Source organism: Culex quinquefasciatus, chromosome 2 (assembly GCF_015732765.1).
Source record: "Culex quinquefasciatus strain JHB chromosome 2, VPISU_Cqui_1.0_pri_paternal, whole genome shotgun sequence".
NCBI classification, from domain to species: Eukaryota; Metazoa; Arthropoda; class Insecta; order Diptera; family Culicidae; genus Culex; species Culex quinquefasciatus.
Genome location: NC_051862.1, coordinates 62,096,810 through 62,118,302, shown reverse-complemented (window position 1 = coordinate 62,118,302; position 21,493 = coordinate 62,096,810). Strand labels below are relative to the sequence as shown.

The 21,493-nt window shown below is 34.5% G+C and overlaps 1 protein-coding gene across 3 annotated transcripts in view; it reads left to right on the top strand.

The window, feature by feature from the left end:
• Positions 1–21,493, top strand: part of LOC6048428 — a 214,801-nt gene that overhangs the window by 191,062 nt on the left and 2,246 nt on the right. For all 3 annotated transcript variants that reach the window (XM_038251526.1, XM_038251527.1, XM_038251528.1), the window contains 4 exons: positions 11,118–11,238; positions 11,376–11,608; positions 16,114–16,227; positions 21,298–21,483. In XM_038251526.1, coding sequence (XP_038107454.1) covers positions 11,118–11,238; positions 11,376–11,608; positions 16,114–16,227; positions 21,298–21,483 — 654 coding nt within the window. The remainder of the gene's footprint in view (positions 1–11,117; positions 11,239–11,375; positions 11,609–16,113; positions 16,228–21,297; positions 21,484–21,493) is intronic.

Sequence of the window (21,493 nt, the reverse complement as noted above, 5' to 3'; positions counted from 1 at the left end):
TCAAAATTACCTCCTGAAAACGGCAAAAATTAAAATATTCTAAAAAAAATGTGGGCGGTAGAGGGTTAGTGAAAAAACATTGCAATTTTATGTTTTTTTTTTATTTCATGATTATTTTGAATGTTTTTTTATATGGATTTTTTCTCTAGAGTCAAAGAAAGCTATCAGATTTACTCTAAATATTCACATTTTTTATTATTGTAATTTGCAATATTGAACAACTTTGGAGTGTTTGTTAATTCACGGCCAATTAATCCATGTAATTTTCTATTTTTTCTGACATTGCAGCATGCAATCATGTTTTGTATGAGACAAGTTTTATTTCATAAAAGTCGTAGTCTCTCAATTTAATTCAATTTAGTTTTTATTCAGTAAATAATCAGTTCACAATTTGTTACAATTAAACCTAATAGAGATTTGGAGGTCCTTTCAACTATGTTTTGATAATGTTTGTCCATGGACACAATTGGTTATTCTAAAGGGCTAATCAAAAGTCGTAGTCTCTCTGTTATTGAGTTCATACATTTCTGAAGATTTGTTTTTTATTTTCATACATTTTAGAAATTTGCTGTATGTTTCGAATTTGAAATATATTTAGACTTTAATAACAAACAGAAGACCACTGAAAGCCTGTTCGAAGAACCAATTTGAGCACACGACTCACAGGTCGTCATGCGATTTAATCGCGAAACCACACGTAAAATCCCTCACAAAACTAAACTACGGGAATTGCTGTTGACTCTTCCGCTCCATCCATTCCAACGTTGCTTGCCCCAAACGGGATTGTGATTTATTGCTTTTAATCAGTAGTTTCAGCTTTGATGTGCCTGTCATGTTCCATAAATCTATACATATTTCAACCGCGCGCAGCGTAATTTCATCCATTCACCACATCTCGGTCATCCATTGCGTCCAAGTTGATGATATGCTTCATCAATCACTGCTTGAAGACTTGAAGAAGTCTCAGAAGACTGTGCTTTCTTCGTCAATGCAAAGTATCAACTTGCATAAACAAACACACTCGGCGATTCGATTCGACGCAGTCGAAAAGGCAGTCAGATTCAGCAATTAGCTACCGCGACACACAACATTGCACAATTTTACATAAAACCGCACAGCCTAGCAGAGTAGTTGTGATCCCGTTTGGTCGCGCAAAGTGCGCTTATGGTGGGCTGCGTTTAAGCCAATTATCCGATTACGCGAAAGTCGCGTTTAGGCTGCTCAATCCGGTAGCCACCAGCAACCGAGGGGAGGTGAGAATTTTGCTGTTTTTCTACATGTCGAATGAAGCCTTATACCGCGGTGATGATGGGGGATTGAAAGTGAAACCACTCTGACAAGCTTTAGGCTTAACCCCTTTGGTTTGATGAAACCGATTCGAGGGCTGATTTGTGGGTTTGTTCAGGCATGTTTACCTCTGTGGCTGTGGTGGTTAGGCATATCCGATGGGGGGTTACACCACTCACCGTCACCAAAGTGTAATTGGGACTAATTGTGGCAACATATTAAAGTGCCAGGCGTGCTCTGCAAATTCTTGCTGGGTGGCTTATGCACCTGGCTAAGATTTGTGATTTATGTGGTTAATGTGACAAATTGGTTGTGACAGCAATGGTGGTCTTATATAATTTGCTGGGAATCTCACCTGGATTTGTTGGATGTTTGTGACAATCTATTTGATGTTTCGTCAAGATACTTTAATTTTAAACAATTTTTCTGTACAAGTACTATACGAGCTATTCCAGCTCAAATTGAGAATTTTTCTGGTAATTTTGTACCCGACCCTCTCCGATTTCAACGAAACTTTGTAGACATGTTATTCTAGGCCTTTATAAGCCATTTTTGTGTATATGGAGCCAATTGTACTCGAAAATAACATTTGAGAAGGGCGTACGTTATTTAAATATTTTTGAAATTCAAAAATTACTGCATCTCGAAGCCGTTGCATCGTATCAAAAAGTGGTCAAAGACAAACTTGTAGGAAATTGGACGGACTTTCTGAAAAAAAATACACTGAAATAAAAATACACGCCACTGTCTCTCCAAAAAAAATACAAAAAACATTTACTAAAACTGTTTTTTTGAAAAGTTGTCTAAACGTCAAAATGTTTGAAAACCAATAATGGAAGTCGATTCCCCAGACAATTTTTCATTAAAATTTTCATATTGACCATTGCCCTATGTCCAATCCTTGTAAAGATACATCGGTTTTAAAAATAAAAATGTTGAAAAAATAGGTTTTTTGGTGGTTTTTGGCAATATCTATGTGACAGACTTGATTTTTCAGTCTCGCAAATATTTTTACCGGAAAGCTCGTCCAATTTCTCATAAGTTTGCCTTTGACAGCTTTTTAATTTGACTCGTTTTAGTATTAACGTAAGCTTATTTTCTATCCAGGTTTCTGCCACACTGAAAAAAAAATCTATTTACAGTTATAAGCAATGTGATTAAGCTTATATCTGTAAGCCCATACATCCAATTGAAATGCTGTCAAAGACAAACTTATGAAGAAATTGGACGAGCTTTCCGGTAAAAATATTTACGAGACTGAAAAATCAAGTTTGTCGTATAGAAATTTCCAAAAACCACCAAAAAACCTATTTTTTCAACTTTTTTATTTTCAAAACCACTGTATCTTTACAAGGATTGGACATAGGACAATGGTCAATAAGGAGACTTTTATGTAAAATTGTCTGGGGAATCGACTCCCATTATTGGTTTTCAAACATTTAGACGTTTAGAATGCTTTTCAAAAAATTGTTTTAGTAAATGATTTTTGTATTTTTTTTAAGGAGATGCATCAATTTTCGTGAGGTTTTTTTGTATTATTTTGGGCTATTTCCTCAAAAAATTTGAACGAAAAAAATCGTGACATCACCTTGAAATTTCACTTTTAAACTTAAAAATCAAAAAATCTCATAGAAGTGGCGTGTATTTTTATTTCAGTGTATTTTTTCAGAAAGCTCGTCCAATTTTCTACAAGTTTGTCTTTGACCACTTTTTGATAGATGGCTTCGAGATACAGTAATTTTTGAATTACAAAATACAAAAATATTTAAGAGCGAGTTTTTCACCAATGTGTAACAGGTCGTATCGAGGTGCTCCGATTTGGATGAAACTTTCAGCGTTTGTTTGTCTATACATGAGATGAACTCATGCCAAATATGAGCCCTCTACGACAAAGGGAAGTGGGGTAAAACGGGCTTTGAAGTTTGAGGTCCAAAAAACCAGAAAAATCTTAAAATTGCTCGCACTTCCGTAAAACTTCATCAATTCCAACTCTCTTAGATGAATTCGAAAGGTCTTTTGAAGCCCTTTAAAATGTGCCATAGACATCCAGGATTGGTTCGACTTTTTCTCTTAGCTTTTGCAAATTACTGTCAAAAATGGATTTTTTTAAAACCTTAATATCTTTTTGCAGCAGCCTCCAACACCCATACTCCCATAGGTCAAAAGATAGGTAATTACATGGACTATAAGCCTACGGTGTTAACTTTTTGGCCAATCGCAGTTTTTCTCATAGCTTTTCGATTTTTCTAGAACAAACATTTTACAACGTTAGTTTTTGCCCTGTAGGCCGCCATAACGGCACTTTTTGGTCTCAATTTTGTCATATTCGGAATCCTCGGACAATTTCACGTAAGTAAGAAGTATTGGAGTTGTAAATTTGATTGGAAAAAATGCCATTTAGAATGAATTAAAATATTTTTTAACGATTTGTTGGATTAGGGGTAAAATAGGTTTTCGCCTACTTGATACAGCATTTGACGTATTGATCATAGGGTAAATAAGATCTATTTCTTTTTTCAAAAATGTTTTATTTAATTATTTTTTAAATCAAATTTACAACTCCAATACTTCTAACTTACGTGAAATTGTCCGAGGATTCCGAATATGACAAAATTGAGACCAAAAAGTGCCGTCTTCTTGGCCTACAGGGCAAGCACTAACGTTGTAAAATGTTTGTTCTAGAAAAATCGTAAAACTATGAGAAAAAGTGCGATTGGCCAAAAAGTTAACACCGTAGGCTTATAGTCCATGTAATTACCTATCTTTTGACCTATGGGAGTATGGGTGTTGGAGGCTGCTGCAAAAAGATATTAAGGTTTTAAAAAAATCCATTTTTGACAGTAATTTGCAAAAGCTAAGAGAAAAAGTCGAACCAATCCTGGATGTCTATGGCACATTTTAAAGGGCTTCAAAAGACCTTTCGAATTCATCTAAGAGAGTTGGAATTGATGAAGTTTTACGGAAATGCGAGCAATTTTAAGATTTTTCTGGTTTTTTGGACCTCAAACTTCAAAGCCCGTTTTGCCCCACTTCCCTTTGTCGTAGAGGGCTCATATTTGGCATGAGTTCATCTCATGTATAGACAAACAAACGCTGAAAGTTTCATCCAAATCGGAGCACCTCGATACGACCTCTAGAGCAAACCGAGCAATATTTACAAATACTGCCTCTTAATTAACGTACGCCCTTCTCAAATGTTATATTCGAGTACAATTGGCTCCAGATTCACAAAAATGGCTTATATAGGCCTAGAATAACATGTATACAAAGTTTCGTTGAAATCGGAGAGGGTCGGGTACAAAAGTACCAGAAAAATTCCCGATTTGAGCTGGAATTGTTCGTACTGTACCTTACTATTTTCCAGGATTTTCGTGCATGAATGAATTACTTTGAGCAAAAACAAATAAATCTAAAAATATGAGAAATAGTAAAACAAACCAAAAATGACTTGTCATAACAATAAAAAAATCCATCAAATTTACATAAGAGATGCCATAATAAGCTCAGTTTTGATATAATGTTTTTTGGAAACAGATTGATCAGAAATTCCCTTCACAACACAAATTTACATATAATGTACACAACCTTTTTTGAAATACCTAATTTACAAGAATCAATCTGCAACAATAATTTTGCAATTTCATATTGCTTCACTCAGATTTCACCTCCTTTTTATTTTTAACCACAGCTCCGTTACAAATGACTTTATTTATTTGACTAATGCAATCAATAACATTATTGTGCCTCAGTTAATCCGCAAGTCAGTAGCCAACAAAAACACTTCATCCGTCAACACCGTCGTTTTACATCGGTCAAGTTTTTCATCATCCGCTGACCACTCGATCGTAACACAATAAACACACACCACGTCTAGTCTACCCTTGTGGAAAAACAAACCCTTCATCAGCCCTATGCTGCAAACTTTTCTTGCGTCAACTTTTTTTTTTCTATACACAAAAAAGTACACTTTTCCGTTTGCTTGTTTTTCGCAACATTTTCATGTGAACATGAAGCAAACCCTTTCCGTTGCGTTTTGTGCATAAAAAAATCTGACATTTAAAACATTAAAAATTTGTATTTATATCCGTTTGTAAAAAAATCTTAAACTTTATTTTTTCAAGTTTAAATTTTCTACTGTGCAACTTTTCCAAACGCAACTCGATACACGCATTTCATCGTCACATCTCCTAACATCTTCATTGTGAAGGCATTAACTTAAGTGTTATGTTTTCACCCCCTTCTTTAAGCAGTGACTACACAGTAGTTGGTTGGTTCAACCGTGTTTCCTTCTGAAGCTGTTTCCTCTCCACCTCTTCGATGTTACACTGTCTAGTTAATAATCACTATCAGACGGCGATGTCTAGGCGGTAAGGTATTAATTAACGACCACCATCGGTATTAGTGCATCGGGTGGGTTTTTTTTGCTCGATCGCATTTCCTGGCATCTGAAAGGTATTGTTACACTTTTTTTTGCAAATTTCTTGTGAAGTTTTCACTTTTCTTGAGGCTTTTTATCAATTTGGAGTTGGGATGAAGCAGTTAGGTTGAATCATCGATTTTTTAAAACTTCTTTCATTGATTAGTTTAATCATCTGTAAGTTTTTTCATCTGTTGTTACGTGAGTTCGTTCATTTTCTTTTTTTTTCAATAATTAGTATTTTTGTATTGCTGTTGCCTAACTTTATCAGGTGCAGACAGTTTTTTTGATTTTTTTTAGTGACTAAAGTTTCCAACTCAATTATAAAATAACTCACATCTTTAAAGTAACCTCAAAATTATGTTACATACCTAAAAGAACTACAGCAGTACAATGATTATTCACTAATAAAAACTGAATTGAAATTGAAGTTACAGCACCCAAAACTGGGCAGCGCTAGTCCGAGAGAATAATGTTCTCAAGACGAGAGAATAGGGGTACCATTTACGGACACAGAGAACACAGCTTGAGATGGGAGAAAAAATTATTCTCTCGAGGTTCATTTGCAAAAAAAAATTCATCCGTCAAAACAAAAAAAAAACAAAAGTGTCGACTATTGGAATCGAACCAGATACCTTTGACATACTAACCCAATGACTTAGGAGTCCGAACAAGGAATGGTCGGATGTCGGTGTTAGACACTTGTTGGAGATTTATTGTATCAATTAACAAATGAACTCATTTATTATGGTGGTGTGAGTTGGTAGCATTATTCTCTCGATTTTGGCGCTGACTCCTCAAAAAAAAAAGGTTAAACAAAATTTGTGACTTTGTGAAAATACAAAGTCAGAATCTGGGTGCTGAATAGTGGTTCGCAAAACGGCCTCAATTTTCAACTGTCAAAGTGGAACCAATTTACTATTCGCCAAAAGTAGAGAGTATTGTAATGGATCATTAAAAATTGTTTCGTTTTTTTTTTTTTGCAAGAATGAAAAGATTGTGGCTTTTAAATACCTGGAGTTGAAGTCAAGAAATCTTAAGAAATTTAAAAGCAAGATCGTCATTTTTTATAATTATGGAGTCGATGCGGTTTTATCCATCCAGAATTTGTCTTAATTGTTTGATTCCGTTTGAAAACCTACTGGTTTAGTGAAAATCTACTCTGTTTGTTGGATCAGCTTCGCTATAATAAGCGATGTTTTTTCGTTGGACCAGAAAGAGCTGCAGGATTCCAAAATCAGACATCTGCAACATCGCAGAATGACACTCTAGCCGCAGTTCTTCGTCACCCGTAAAAAAGTAAAACCTCTTCTAACCGATCGAAACTTGAAAACACACACAATTTACAGGCAAAAAATGTCATACGATTCAAAATAAAACACATACCACTGAATATAAAAAAGCCCATTTACCAGTAAGAAAAATGTCATGCTTGTGCTCGAACAGCCTCCTATTTTGTAGATGTAAACAAAGTGGGATCATTCAAAAATCACGTTACGCATTCTCTCAATTCATCACCCAGGTCAGAATAACTAAGCATTTTTGTTTTTTTTTAGATTTTACAAAGATAAAAAACATTAGATTTTATTTATTTATACAGCAATTCCCCACGAAAACAGCATGGAAAAAAACAAAAGTCCTCAGATCGGGCTCAAAAATTCTGGGGGTTCCCTGGCCGAAATAATTAGACCCGTATTTTTTTGTTTGGCCATTAGGGTGACCTACGTCGTGTTAGGGTGGTCATTAGGGTGGGTACGTTTTTCAAAAAGTTCTCGGACCAAGTTTTAGTATGGTTCTCCTTGTAGAGCATGCCCATAGGGACTTTCATGCCAAATATCAGCTCATTTGGTTGTAAACTGGCTGCGCGCATCAGGGTGAAAGTTTACATGGGAATTACTATGGGAAATTGGAACTTTTTGTTCAAACGCTCCTACAGGTCTGGGAAAATCACGCGCCAACTTCTGGTATGGTCAGGCCTAAGGGGAATGATCTGAAAAACACTTTTCCCGAAGAGAGCATATGGATTCGTTGTCCCTAGACCTGGCGCATCGCAAACAATCCGATGTCTCCGGAATCAACGGTTTTCCCTCAAAAAGCATCACATTTTCCTTAGCATGCTATGAAAGCTTGATGAACACCGCGACGCCATACGTCAGGCAGCTACCACGTGGTTGAAATATTTGCAAAAAAAAATACAAATTTGCTATGCAAAGATTCTGAATTCGACTAAATGATATCAGGATCGCTCGAAATGATCATTTTCTAGTTAAAAGAAAGTTTGCAATTGAATATTCCAGCCGTTTCTCACCCACGTGGTAGCTGCCTGACGTATGGCGTCGCGGTGTTCATCAAGCTTTCATAGCATGCTAAGGAAAATGTGATGCTTTTTCAGGGAAAACCGTCGATTCCGGAGACATCGGATTGTTTGCCGATGCGCCAGGTCTAGGGACAACGAATCCATATGCTCTCTTCGGGAAAGATGTTCTCCAGACCATTTCCCTTAGGCCTGACCATACCAGAAGTTGGCGCGTGATTTTCCCAGACCTGTAGGAGCGTTTGAACAAAAAGTTCCAATTTCCCATAGTAATTCCCATGTAAACTTTCACCCTGATGCGCGCAGCCAGTTTACAACCAAATGAGCTGATATTTGGCATGAAAGTCCCTATGGGCATGCCCTACAAGGAGAACCATACTAAAACTTAGTCCGAGAACTTTTTGAAAAACGTACCCACCCTAGTGGTCATAAACCACTTTTTTCGAAAAATCATAACTCCTCGCCATTTTTACCGATTTCAATTGTCTTATACGCAAATGAAAGGTGATAAGTTGGCCTTTCAAAGAAAAATAGTAAGAAGTTTCAAAAATTTTGCCTAACATATGAAAAGGGCGTATGAAACTTTAAAATGCCGTTTTGACGGTGTCTGGACCAAAGAGCCTATGTCTGGAAATATTTTTATCGGATTCTCCGGACATTTTTACATAACATATTAAAAAATGGGAGGAGTTCATTAACAGGATTCCGAGATACGATTTTCTTGAAAACAAAATCCGTGTTTTTTGACCGCGCGCAAAAACCGGTCAATGACGAAATTGGCAAAAAATCAACTTTTTCAACTAAAACTGGATAACTTGAAAATTTCAGCGATGACCTATAGATGTCTGGGTATCAAAATGTTTGTAATTAAAAGACGCAACTTTTGGTACCCAGACATGTATAGGTCATTGCTGAAATTTGGAAGTTATCGCAGTTTTAGTAAAAAAAAAGTTGATTTTTTGCAAATTTCGTCATTCTCCGGTTTCTGCGCGCGGCGCGTCAAAAAACACGGATTTTATCTTCAAAAAATCATATCTCGGAATCCCGTTAATGAACTCCTCCCATTTTTTAGTATATTATGTAAAAATGTCCAAAGAATCCGATAAAAATATTTCCAGACATAGACTCTTTGGTCCAGTCACCGTTAAAACGGCATTTTAAAGTTTCATACGCCCTTTTCATATGTTAAGCTAGATTTTTTAAACTACTTACTATTTTTCTTTGAAAGGCCAACTTATCACCTTTCATTTGCGTATAAGACAATTGAAATCGGTTGAAATGGCGAGGAGTTATGATTTTTCGAAAAAAATGGTTTTTGCGAAAATCGACGAAAATGGCAATTTTTCAGACCACCCTAACACGGCGTAGGTCACCCTAATGGCCAAACAAAAAAATACGGGTCTAATTATTTCGGCCAGGGAACCCCCAGAAAAATTTTGAGCCCGATCCGAGCACTTTTGTTTTTTTCCATGCTGTTTTCGTGGGGAATTGCTGTATATTTTTCTTATTTTTCATCAAGGTACTTCTGATGATCTGATTAGATGATTCATATTTTTTTTTTCATCGCTGAGAATCACGAGATACAAGAAGAGATCTCACAAGCTATAGTGACGGCCGCTATACTCTCGGATATTTTTGGTGCAGAGATAATCTATTGATAGCTTTTTTATCACTTATTGGGTCGTAACAAAATATTCGGAGTGAAAAGTGTTTTTTTTTTGTGTGCCTTTTGTTTTACATTTTTGTTGTGAATTGGGTACTAAAGCCCTATGTCAATTTTTATATACAACGGTAAAAATCACGATCAAAAACCATTTCTGATCACTTTTTTCATTTTAATGCAAAAAAAAAAAATATTGACAAGACAACATTTTTTCGATGGATAAACTATGGTCCCCTTGGAACGAGCTGTCAAGTAGGAACTTTTCTGTCAAGAAAGACCGCGAGGTTAATTTTTCAAAATTGATTTAAAAATCAATTTTAAACTCTTTGTGGTCTTACAAAGGGTCATTGTACTCAGAAAAATAAGCTTTATCGCTGTAAACAATAATATCAGCAACCTAAGCTTCATTTTAGGACCCAATTGTGTGCTACGAAGAGAAGATTACCCTCTGAAAATTCAGCGTCATCGATGCATAATTGGTAAAGGGAGCGCGTGGTCGTAAAAAAGTATTCGGAGTGAAAAGTATATATAGCAATTTAATTTTTCATACAACCTTTTCAAATGTTAGGCTTGATTTTTAAAACATTAAATTATTTTTCCTCAAAGCCTTTCGTTTGCGTCCAAGACAGCAAAAATCGGTTGAAATGACGCGGAATTATGATTTTTTGAAAAATGTGGATTTTGCGAGAATCGACGGAAATGTCAATATTTTGGATGACCCTAACTTGCGTAGGTCATGCTCACGGCCTGAACACAAAATAGACCAAAGATTATGAAGAATCTTCACTGAAATTCTTTATTATAAAATCTAACGAACAAGCTTTGTTCGGCCTATAGACTACCAGACTGCTTATTTTTTTACAAAATGCAAAAGACATACCATTCGGATTGATTCTTTTTGGGTTTTCTACGTATAAAGAGTTCATTTGGTGAAAAAACATGGTAAAGAAATTCGCTTGATTTGTCATGCGACTAACTAGGTGCTTACCAAAATCAGTATCGATAAACCAGTCCATTTAGTCGAAGTGTGAAACTTCTGATTCGATTACAACTTTTCCAAAACAAGCTCCCGAAGCATATTACCCTCTAGGTAGAAACAAGAAAATTACCGGTTACATGACAACCGTGAAGCAGCTTGACGAAAGAATCAAACCAATTTTCAATTCACTCGCCCAAACTCATAACTCACGAGTTGCCCGTAACCCCAGCGACAGTTAAACCACCCATTACGGATCGTGTGTCGACCATTAAGACAATTTGCATAAATTATCACTGCACTTCCCACAGGAAACTTCTCCCCCTTCAAATCGTGCAACTTTCTGCAATTTGTGCTGCATCGATCACAATCTGGCGATTGATTGATTCGGCGGCCCAGGAAGTAATAACTGATCAAAATCACTAATAAGACTTTTACGGTCGTTTTCTTTCTCTTTTAGTGACATATCATACTGCTCGTACCAGATGGCACCCAGTGCCGGGAAAAGCCCTCCCGGGGGGACACAGATTGGACCGCCCGACGTGAACGAGATGACCCTCGGCTGGAACTCGAACATAAAGGTGAGCTGATGGTTATACCATACTCAATTGGAGTGAACGTAAAGGAGATGAGATGTTGTTGAATTTTCCCGTTTGTTGAGTGTTTTCATATTTTCTAATAAAATTTATTTTCTCAAAAATGTCTACAATTTTTACAGCAAGAAAACCAGCGCCCGCCCGTCTTCAACCCGGAGGACTACGTCATTTCGTTGAAAAAGTACGGCCGCCGGGGTACCAACGGTAACTTCAAATCCATCTACGACACCTCCCCGGGCGATGAGGGGGCGACGGCCAAGGGGGACAAACAGCAGCAACTGCACCATCAGCAGCAGCACCTCATGGACACCGCCAGCCGGTCGCACACGTTGCCCCACAAGAACTCAGAGTATCGGTAGGTTCTAAGAGCAGGATCGGAGTAGGCATGTGGATTGATATGATTTGTTACGTTATTTTTTTTTTTTTCTTGAAAGGAAATCACAAGCAAGAAAAAAAATCACGAAATCAACACTTTTAAGCAAACCTTGGCACGGCGTGTTTTCTGGGCAACCTTAAGGAGAAAAAATAGTCATCGCTACTTTCAAAAGTGTCTTATAGGAAATTTTCTCCGCCAAAAAAACCAAAAAACTTAAAATAGAGATATTTCAGAAATTTCCCGATGAAAAATTTCGCTCTTAGAAGCATTGGAAAGCTGGGAAAATTTCCTATAAGACACATTTTAAAGTAGCGATGCCTATTTTTTTTAGAAAACACACCGTGTTGGTTTACCAATGATTTTTTTTGCAGTAATATGTCTAAATTAATATTTAATAATCGGTTGAACTATAGTTGACTTATAAAAAAGGGTTTTCAAAATTTCTGTTTTTGTGTTTTTATTCCTGTTAAAACTATCAAAAGAATATTATTTGTGCTTCTGTATTTCATTTAAACAGAAGCACATTCTGAGGATAATTTTGGTAATCTTATAATTATCTCCAAGTTTTAACCATACCAAATTTAATTATGTATATGTCATGCAAAAAAAACAAATTTCAAGCAAAATAAAATTAATTTATATTAAATTGTAACACAATTTCCATAAATAATTTCAAAAGCACACGTTTTTCGTCTTTTTTCTAATAATTCAATTATTTAAAACAGAATTTACTTTTGATTTTGTATTTTTTTTTATTTGAATGAAACTTTGTCTATGCATTCCCTATGTTAAAAGAAAGCATTTTGCATCAATAGTTTTTTTTATACAAGGCTCCATACAATTTTGCGAGCTGCTCATACAAAATGGACATGTGAAAAAATCCCGATCTTTTATTTTACTTTTTATCTTTAAAAATTGAATTCCCAAAATATTGTTTTTGTTATTTTCATTAAAAAGGCATCTTTTGCGTTAGAGTTTAGGATAGTGCCAAATCTGGTACTGGATTGATGATTTTTTTTTAATGTGATTTTTAGGATATATCCAAAATATTTTCAAACAAAAATTCAAAAAATGTTGGATACCGAATTTGCAATTGAAAATAACTTAACATAGTTTTTTTTTTTTATAAAATGCAACGTTTTCGAGTTGTAGGCATGTTTGAGTGTGTAAATTATTTTGTTTTTTTTTTTGCAATTTAAGAATACTTCTTCAAAGAAAAGCATCTGTGCAACAAATATTTTTGAAAAGCTGAGCTCATTTATCAACTATTTCGTTACTATTTTTCGTCTTTCGTTAATAAAAAAATATATTTTTCTGATTTTTTTTATTTTTTTAGTGTGTTTTAAAAATTTAGTGTAACGTTAAATAATTATTGCAATGTAAATTATGATGCAACACACAGCTGAAAATAACTCAACAACTCGGTTACGTACTGCAAAGAACTTATTCTGTCGTTATTATTCACCAATAAAGCCGAATTGAATTGAAAAATTCTAGCCCAACATTTAAAATTAACAAAAATAAGAGTTTTTAGCTCATTTGAAATTGCTCAAAAAGATTTTTTTTATTTTTTATTTTCGAAAGTATTTTTATTCAAACGAGCAGAAAATTTCTCAAAAGTATAGAACCTAGCTTTCAAGAAATTTGGAAAAAATATATAAAATTTCGAAAACCTTTGTGAATATAAACATTTTAATGCTTAGTTTTACTGGAAATGAGTGCAAATTGCAAAACGAACTGCGTTTTCTGATTTTTGAGACAATTTTTAGAACAGAAAAAAATAGTTTCTTATCGTTTTATTTTTTATTTTTAATGAAATATATTTAGAAAATATCTTCAAATTCATTCAGTAGAACATAACTATTTAAATATCTATTTAAAAAAATCTAATGTTTTTTTTTTAAGATAGTTGTAACAATCCTTACCGGTTAAACAATATTTGAAAAAAAAAATAATAAAATAATAATAATTAAAAATAATAATAAAAATAATTAACGGTTACTAAAAATCGACTTGAATGCAAATACCAAGATTGAAACGTATTCTTTGCATCATTTATGTATCAAATATAGAACAAAAAACTTCTTTTCTCTAGGCAATTTTGTCAGTTAAATTATTCACTATTGTTAAAAGCTTAAAAAATGAAGGTGTTAAATTTATTTTTTTAGGTATCTTTCTGTTCTTTTTGTTTTTCAAATAGAATTGTTTTGAAATCGTGCATTCTCCCTGAGTAAACATTAAACCTAAAAAAAAAACTCTTAGGAAATAGTTGGGAGCATCGTTTTCCGATAAAAAGAAACAAATCTGAAATAAGTTATCCCAAATAAATATAATAGTTCAAGTGTTGTGCAACAGCATGTATTAAAACAGAGCTGTAAACAATCAGATATTCATCGGTTATGCTGTAATACGAAAATGAAAATGAGTGGCAATTTTTTGATAATTTTAATATTATTTCCAAAAACTTTAAACAAAAACATCCAAAAAATTAGGTGTTTTCAGGCAAAAAACTTTTGGATCAAATTTAGATATTTGAGCAATTCTCTACGAAATCGGTCTTTTTTCTTCAATTTTAATTTTTGTATTTTTTAATCCGACTGAAACTTTTTTGGTGCCTTTGGTATGCCCAAAGAAGCCAATTTGCATCATTAGTTTGTCCATATAATTTTCCATACAAATTTGGCAGCTGTCCATACAAAAATGATGTATGAAAATTCAAAAATCTGTATCTTTTGAAGGAATTTTTTTATCGTTTTGGTGTCTTCGGCAAAGTTGTAGGTATGGATACGGACTACACTGGAAAAAAATAATACACGGTAAAAAAAATTTGGTGATTTTTTTATTTAACTTTTTATCACTAAAACTTGATTTACAAAAAAACACTATTTTTAATTTTTTTTATTTTTTGATATGTTTTAGAGGACATAAAATGCCAACTTTTCAGAAATTTCCAGGTTGTGCAAAAAATCATTGAGCGAGTTATGAATTTTTTAATCAATACTGATTTTTTCAAAAAATCGAAATTTTGGTCGTAAAAATTTTTCAACTTCATTTTTCGATGTAAAATCAAATTTGCAATCAAAAAGTACTTTAGTGAAATTTTGATAAAGTGCACCGTATTCAAGTTATAGTCATATTTAAGTGACTTTTTTGAAAATAGTCGCAGTTTTTCATTTTTTAAAATTAGTGCACATGTTTGCCCAGTTTTGAAAAAAATATTTTTGAATAGCTGAGAAAATTCTCTATATTTTGCTTATTCGGACTTTGTTGATACGACCTTTAGTTGCTGAGATATTGAAATGCAAAGGTTTAAAAACAGGAAAATTGATGTTTTCTAAGTCTCACCCAAACAACCCACCATTTTCTATCGTCAATATCTTAGCAACTAATGGTCCGATTTTCAATGTTAATATATGAAACATTTGTGAAATTTTCCGATCTCTTCGAAAACAATATTTTCGGAATTTTCAAATCAAGACTAACATTTCAAAAAGGCCAAACATTCAATATTACGCCCTTTTAAAATGTTATTTGGGTTGTTTGGGTGAAACTTAGAAAACATCAATTTTCCTGTTTTTAAACCTTTGCATTTCAATATCTCAGCAACTAAAGGTCGTATCAACAAAGTCGGAATAAGCAAAATATAGAGAATTTTCTCAGCTTTTCAAAAATATTTTTTTCAAAACTGGGCAAACATGTGCACTAATTTAAAAAAATGAAAAACTGCGACTATTTTTAAAAAAGTCACTTAAATATGGCTATAACTTGAATACGGTGCACTTTATCAAAATTTCACTAAAGTACATTTTTATTGCAAATTTGATTTTACATCGAAAAATGAAGTTGAAAAATTTTTACGACCAAAATTTCGATTTTTTGAAAAAATCAGTATTGATTAAAAAATTCATAACTCGGTCAATGATTTTTTGCACAACCTGGAAATTTCTGAAAAGTTGGCATTTTATGTCTTCTAAAACACATCAAAAAATAAAAAAAAAATAAAAATAGTGTTTTTTTGTAAATCAAGTTTTAGTGATAAAAAGTTAAATAAAAAAATCACCAAATTTTTTTTACCGTGTATTATTTTTTTCCAGTGTAGTCCGTATCCATACCTACAACTTTGCCGAAGACACCAAAACGATCAAAAAATTCCTTCAAAAGATACAGATTTTTGAATTTTCATACATCATTTTTGTATGGACAGCTGCCAAATTTGTATGGAAAATTATATGGACAAACTAATGATGCAAAATGGCTTCGTTGGGCATACCGAAGGCACCAAAAAAGTTTCAGTCGGATTAAAAAATACAAAAAAAATCGAATGACCGAAATCCTAGAGAACTGCTCATTTATAAAAAATAACTAAAGATTGTAAACTCAAATGTGCAAATTTGAGTTAGAGTCAATGTTAGAAATTGTTTCCAGATAAGCTTAATTTTTCCCAGAAAGATTCTAACTATTGGATTACTCCCCCCACTTCACAGCTCCCCCATCCAGGCACCCCCGGAAATGGACTGCGAGATGTCCCTGCGTCAGTTTGGCTCGGTGACCGATTTACTCACGAAGCTGAGGGCCGATCTGCGGGCATCGTTTCCTAGGTAAGTGAATCCGGACGTACTTTTAGCCAGGCACTTTCTCCCTTTTCTCGATGAGCCCATCCCAAGTGATCCATTAGCACACACACTAGTTTCACCATCCCCACGTGTGTGTGAGCTGGGTGGGAAAATTATTGGCCACGGCGACGATCCTCCTCAAAAACACCAGAAGTCATAAGTGGCAGGCGCCGTAACTAACCCTTCAGTGACGAGGGGGGTCGTAATTGGTAATGGTAATGGTGTTTTTCTTTTTTCGTTCCTTCTGTCCGACTAATGAAATGCCATGAAGAATTACTAGCCATAAGCTCATATCGTGTGTTGGACGACTAACCTCTCCGCGGGCACGTCACGCGATTGCCACCACGTGAAACTTAAGCTCCTTCAGCCTAGTCGAACCCCTCCGAAATTAGTGGTTTCTACTCGCCGGATGTACTTGGGAGGCTCAAGTTTTTGCCAGGGAAAGAAGCAAAAATCGCAGTATAATTTGGCGCGCAGGTATCTGATGAGTACGCTAAGTTTGTTGATGGGAGAAAGCCGGTAAAGCTCCAGAAACATTAGAGGTACCCGTGGACTTGTGGGCAAACGAAAGTTTTCAACATTGGTAGACAAAAAAGTGACTACTGTTGAGGTAATTTTTGGTGGTTTTCAGTAAACATCGCAACGATGAATCATACAAATTGAATTACTGAACTTGACTCGGATGACCTTTAAGATTGAATTGAAGAGCAAGCAGTAATAACTATTCAAATAAATAAAGCTCGAGAGGAATTTGTTCGTATAGTAATTTCTTTTTTTTTTTTAGAACTGTTTGAATTAAGTTTGAAGAAATTATGTTGTTAAAAAGACTTTAAATTAATCAACAGAAATATAAATTTATGATAATGTGTTAATAATGTGATAATTTAGCCAGGTTGATTTTTTAAAATTTGGCTCATCCTTTTTTCCTGTAATTTCCGTTCTTCAGAAAGCATTGGAAAAGAAAAAAACGGTTTGATTTAAAAAATAATGTTAAACTTATTTTTCATTCAAAAAAGTTAAAAAAATAGTTTTAAAATATTTGCCACTTCCCGTTGGCCAACTGCTCCCCAAAATCAAGGGAAAAGTCATTTTATGGTAAATTTCATGTTCTTTTCGAATTTGCAACTCATAGGGGTCATTTTTTTTTAATCAAAAAAGTTTATTTCAAAATTACGTATTTCTTGTAACTTTGAAGGGTTGCTTTTTAGAGTGTACAAATATTGTACAAAGCTGTAGAGCAGACGGAAACAAAAAAAATAGATTTTTAAAATTTAAGGGGTTTGCATTTAATTTTCAAGACTTCATCTGTTGTGTGCTATCTTGTGACAACGACCATTTAGTACTATTCGAGAAAATCGATTTTTAAAGTTTGATGATAAATATTTTCAAAACAATAAATGGTAGAGCCAAACCTTTTGAAGCAATCGGTTCGTATACTATCGCTTAACAAACGCTCCAAGTTTCAACTGATTTGGTTACACCAGTGAAAAGATACACTAAATTAGGTAATCAAAAATCTGCAAAGCACGTGTCACAAGTGTGTTTCGAAAGTAATATTGTACTATGTGTCACAAGTGTGCACAGAATTCCCATACAAACTAAAATAGGCTTAAATCAATAATTTAACCGACTTAATCAGTATATTTTCAAAAACAAAAGATTGCATTGCCTTCAGAAAATGTGTATTTCGGCATAAATTTGTGAAAAACAAGAAATTTTTCCACATTTTCCAACAACATGCATGACATGTCACAAGTGTGTGCACGATCATTTTGATGATAAATTGGTCTATGTCACAAGTGTGTATTGCGATATCCAGGAAACGGAAGCGAGTTCTCAAAATTGGGTTAAAACATCTTGTAGTGTTTGTTAAAAATAGTAAAAAGTCATCATTAACTCATTTTCGACAAAAATGGTCCATGTCACAAGATAGCACACAGCAGACGATTTAACAGAATTTTACGAAAAAGCTTTTTTGAAAAAGAGCAAATTTTTATAATTTTTTACCCTTTTTTGAAAAGTTGAACACCTAAAACTCTGTTTATGGGAAAGTATTTTTTTGGGAGAATAATAATAATAATAAAAATAATAATAGAAATAATAATAAAAATTATAAGAATAATAAGAAAAATAAGAAAAATAAAAATAATACGAATAATGAGAATAATGAAAATAATAAGAATACTAAAAATAATAAGAATACAGTCCAGACTCGTTTATCCGAAGTTTCGATTATCCGGAAAAAATCGAGTCTTTTCCATTTTCTTTTTTTTTACTTTGAATTCGAGTTCTGCACAGTAAAAAATTATGTAAATTTGGAAGCTGTAATTTTTGAAGGTTGAATATTACCTCTTTTATGATGTAATTTTACCTCAATTTAGACTGAAAAAGTGACATTAAACCAGAAAAGTGGTAAAATTACACATTTTCAGAGGTAAAATTACACCTTTTTTCTGACATAAAAGATGTACTCCTTTCAGATGTAATATTACCATGATTTATTTTACTTTGTGCGATCCCGTTTTAATCTAATTTGAATGGTTGATTTCCAAATGCAATTTTAAAGTACAGTCCAGACTCGATTATCCGAAGGCCTTGGCAAAATTTCACTTCGGAAAATCGAAACTTTGAATAATTAAATCTTCGGATTATCGAAACTTCGGACTCCATTTTTTTCCTTTTCTTATATTTTATTGAGCCTAACGGTACACATCAACCAGAGCTTTTGCACCCAGATTTTTGTTACAGACATTTTAGCATCTTCAAAACTACGAGTACTATCGAAATATTTTTTTATTCATCCCCTAATGTACTGTCCACAAAGTAATTTACAACAAAGTTTGATTAGTTTTTCAAACCCGTTATTGCAGGTTTGGGTCCGTAAGTTTGACAATTTTGGAATAAGAAGACATCAACTTCCTTCGTTGCTGTGCACCCTAAAGGGTAACCTACACTACACTAAAGTGATTGAGAATTTTGAAATCCAAGATTGAGGCCAAATAGTGCGGATAAAATATTTAAAAAATGTTTTTTTTTATTTAATTGAAAATGGGTTGCAGAACTGGATTTTCATTTTAAAAATAATAAAACTAAAAAAATTCAAAACAATTATTTTTTTTCGTGATTCGATTTTCCGAAATCCCATACGGACAGTCGAGGCTTCGGATAATCAAGTCCAATCAAGTAACCACCAATTCGGCCGCCATCTTGGATAAAAAAATTCCAAATCACTTTAGAGTAGTATGACCCAGTATGACCCCTAAATACTAAAGCTCGACAATCAAAAAACAAGACAAAGAATAAATATTATTTTCGTGATTCAATTGAGGCCTTCGGAAAATTGAGTCTGGACTCTAATAAGAATAATATGAATTATACGAATTTTTAGAATCGTAAGAATTATAAGAATAATAAGAAAAATATGAATATTTAGATTAAAAAAAGTATTAATCATAAGAATAATAAGAATAAATTCGATGCCTCTGTGCTCTCTTATGCCATTTAGATAGGAAAACCAGCAAGCTTAGCACAAGAAAGCACAGATGCATCGAATTGTTCACTAAATTACAAGACTTCAATTTTAAAGTGTTTTGAGGACTCCTCTATTTAGCTCGATACATTTAAATCGAATTTTTAATTTCTCGAAAAAAAACTTTTCTCCTCCTCAGTTGTCATAGACCAACTAGCTTTTCGTCAGTTGTGTTGCAGATTAAATCTACAAGACTAAATCACAGATAGATTTCATCTACCTACACGGTAGCTCACCACCATCAGCGTGGGAAATCACCAGTCAAAAAAATAAAATGAAGTAATTAGCTCGTTTTATGTGACTCGATCGTGATTATAGATAGCTCACCACTCCATTCGCCGCACCAAGCTAGATTAATTTCGCACTTTCAAATGTCTCCACCGAAACAAAACACTGCCATCATTTTACCACCCTCACCTGCGCATAACGTGACCGATGATGAGCTCGTTTTGCTTTTTGTGGACACCAGACTCAGCTCCAAAACAAGCAGACGAGCATGCTTATGATGTGAACCACGAAAATGCATCATCACATCTCGCGCAAATCAACTCACTCATAATGGTCAATCAGGGAGATTTGAATCTTGGAAAAAGTCGTGTGCCACAAAACGATATGATGAACTGCTTTGACTGTATTTTTTTTCTTCTTGGTGAAAGAAAGGGTTTTACATCGAGATGGAAGCCTACTGTAATGAGTGGAGTGTAGGCTAAATAACAAAAAGTGTACTTTAATTTTGCTCGGGTATTGTGCACATCGTTGCGCCGATTCAGGCTGCTTACGTAAACGAATATTAAAAGTAAATTAAGATTGTTCCTTTGATTATTACGCGGAACGTTGGGAGTAAAATTTTTGCTTGAAATGTTTGGAGTAGTTTTTCCTATCAAATATTTTTTTTATGAAATATTATTATTAACTCGTTGCAATTTCAAACCACCAATTCTGCGAATGTAACTCCTATTGTATAATATCCAAACCATACCTGATATCAAAAACCATATCTTGCCCAGCAGCCCACACTTGACCTGGGCCTTTAAAAACCAGATCACGAGGGTTTCTGCATCATTAAGTGCCTTCCAAAAAACTTCGAACAAAACTTTACAGACCCCAAAATTTACCGTTTCTCACATCTTCGAATCGCCTTTCTTCATTACACACTCCCCACAGACAAAAAAAACGAATTAAAACACTCACGCGCCAGTATCAATCATCTCCTCGAGCCAATTTTCTAATTAATTTTATAACACTACCGCCTCCATCATCTCATCGCATAAGCTCTATCGCAATCGCACTTTTTTCTTTCCCCATACGAAAACATTAAAAGCTCATCGCCACGTGCGCTCACTCAGCGCCGAAGACTCAATGAGTGGATGAGGTAATCGCCACCAAGTAATTAGCTTATCTAAATCTGTCCCTCTTTAAAAGTCTCTCTAGAGTGTCTGCCCCGGCGCGTGGGAGTCCCTATTCGAATTCGCAGCAAACTAAAACGACACCGATTAATCTAACTTCTTTTTTCCCATTTCCCTCAGCTTCGTCCAAGAGTTCGTCTCCAGCCCGCTGGATGGCGTCAGCCTGCTGCTCGAGGTTCTGCGCTCGGTACAGCTGAGCCAGAGCATGCCGATGAACGGAACCACCACGATGCCGGCGCCCGGAGCGATGCCGCGGCCAAACCAGTCCTACCAGCGGCGGGCCCTGCTGGACGAGCTGGCGTGCTTGTGAGTTCTG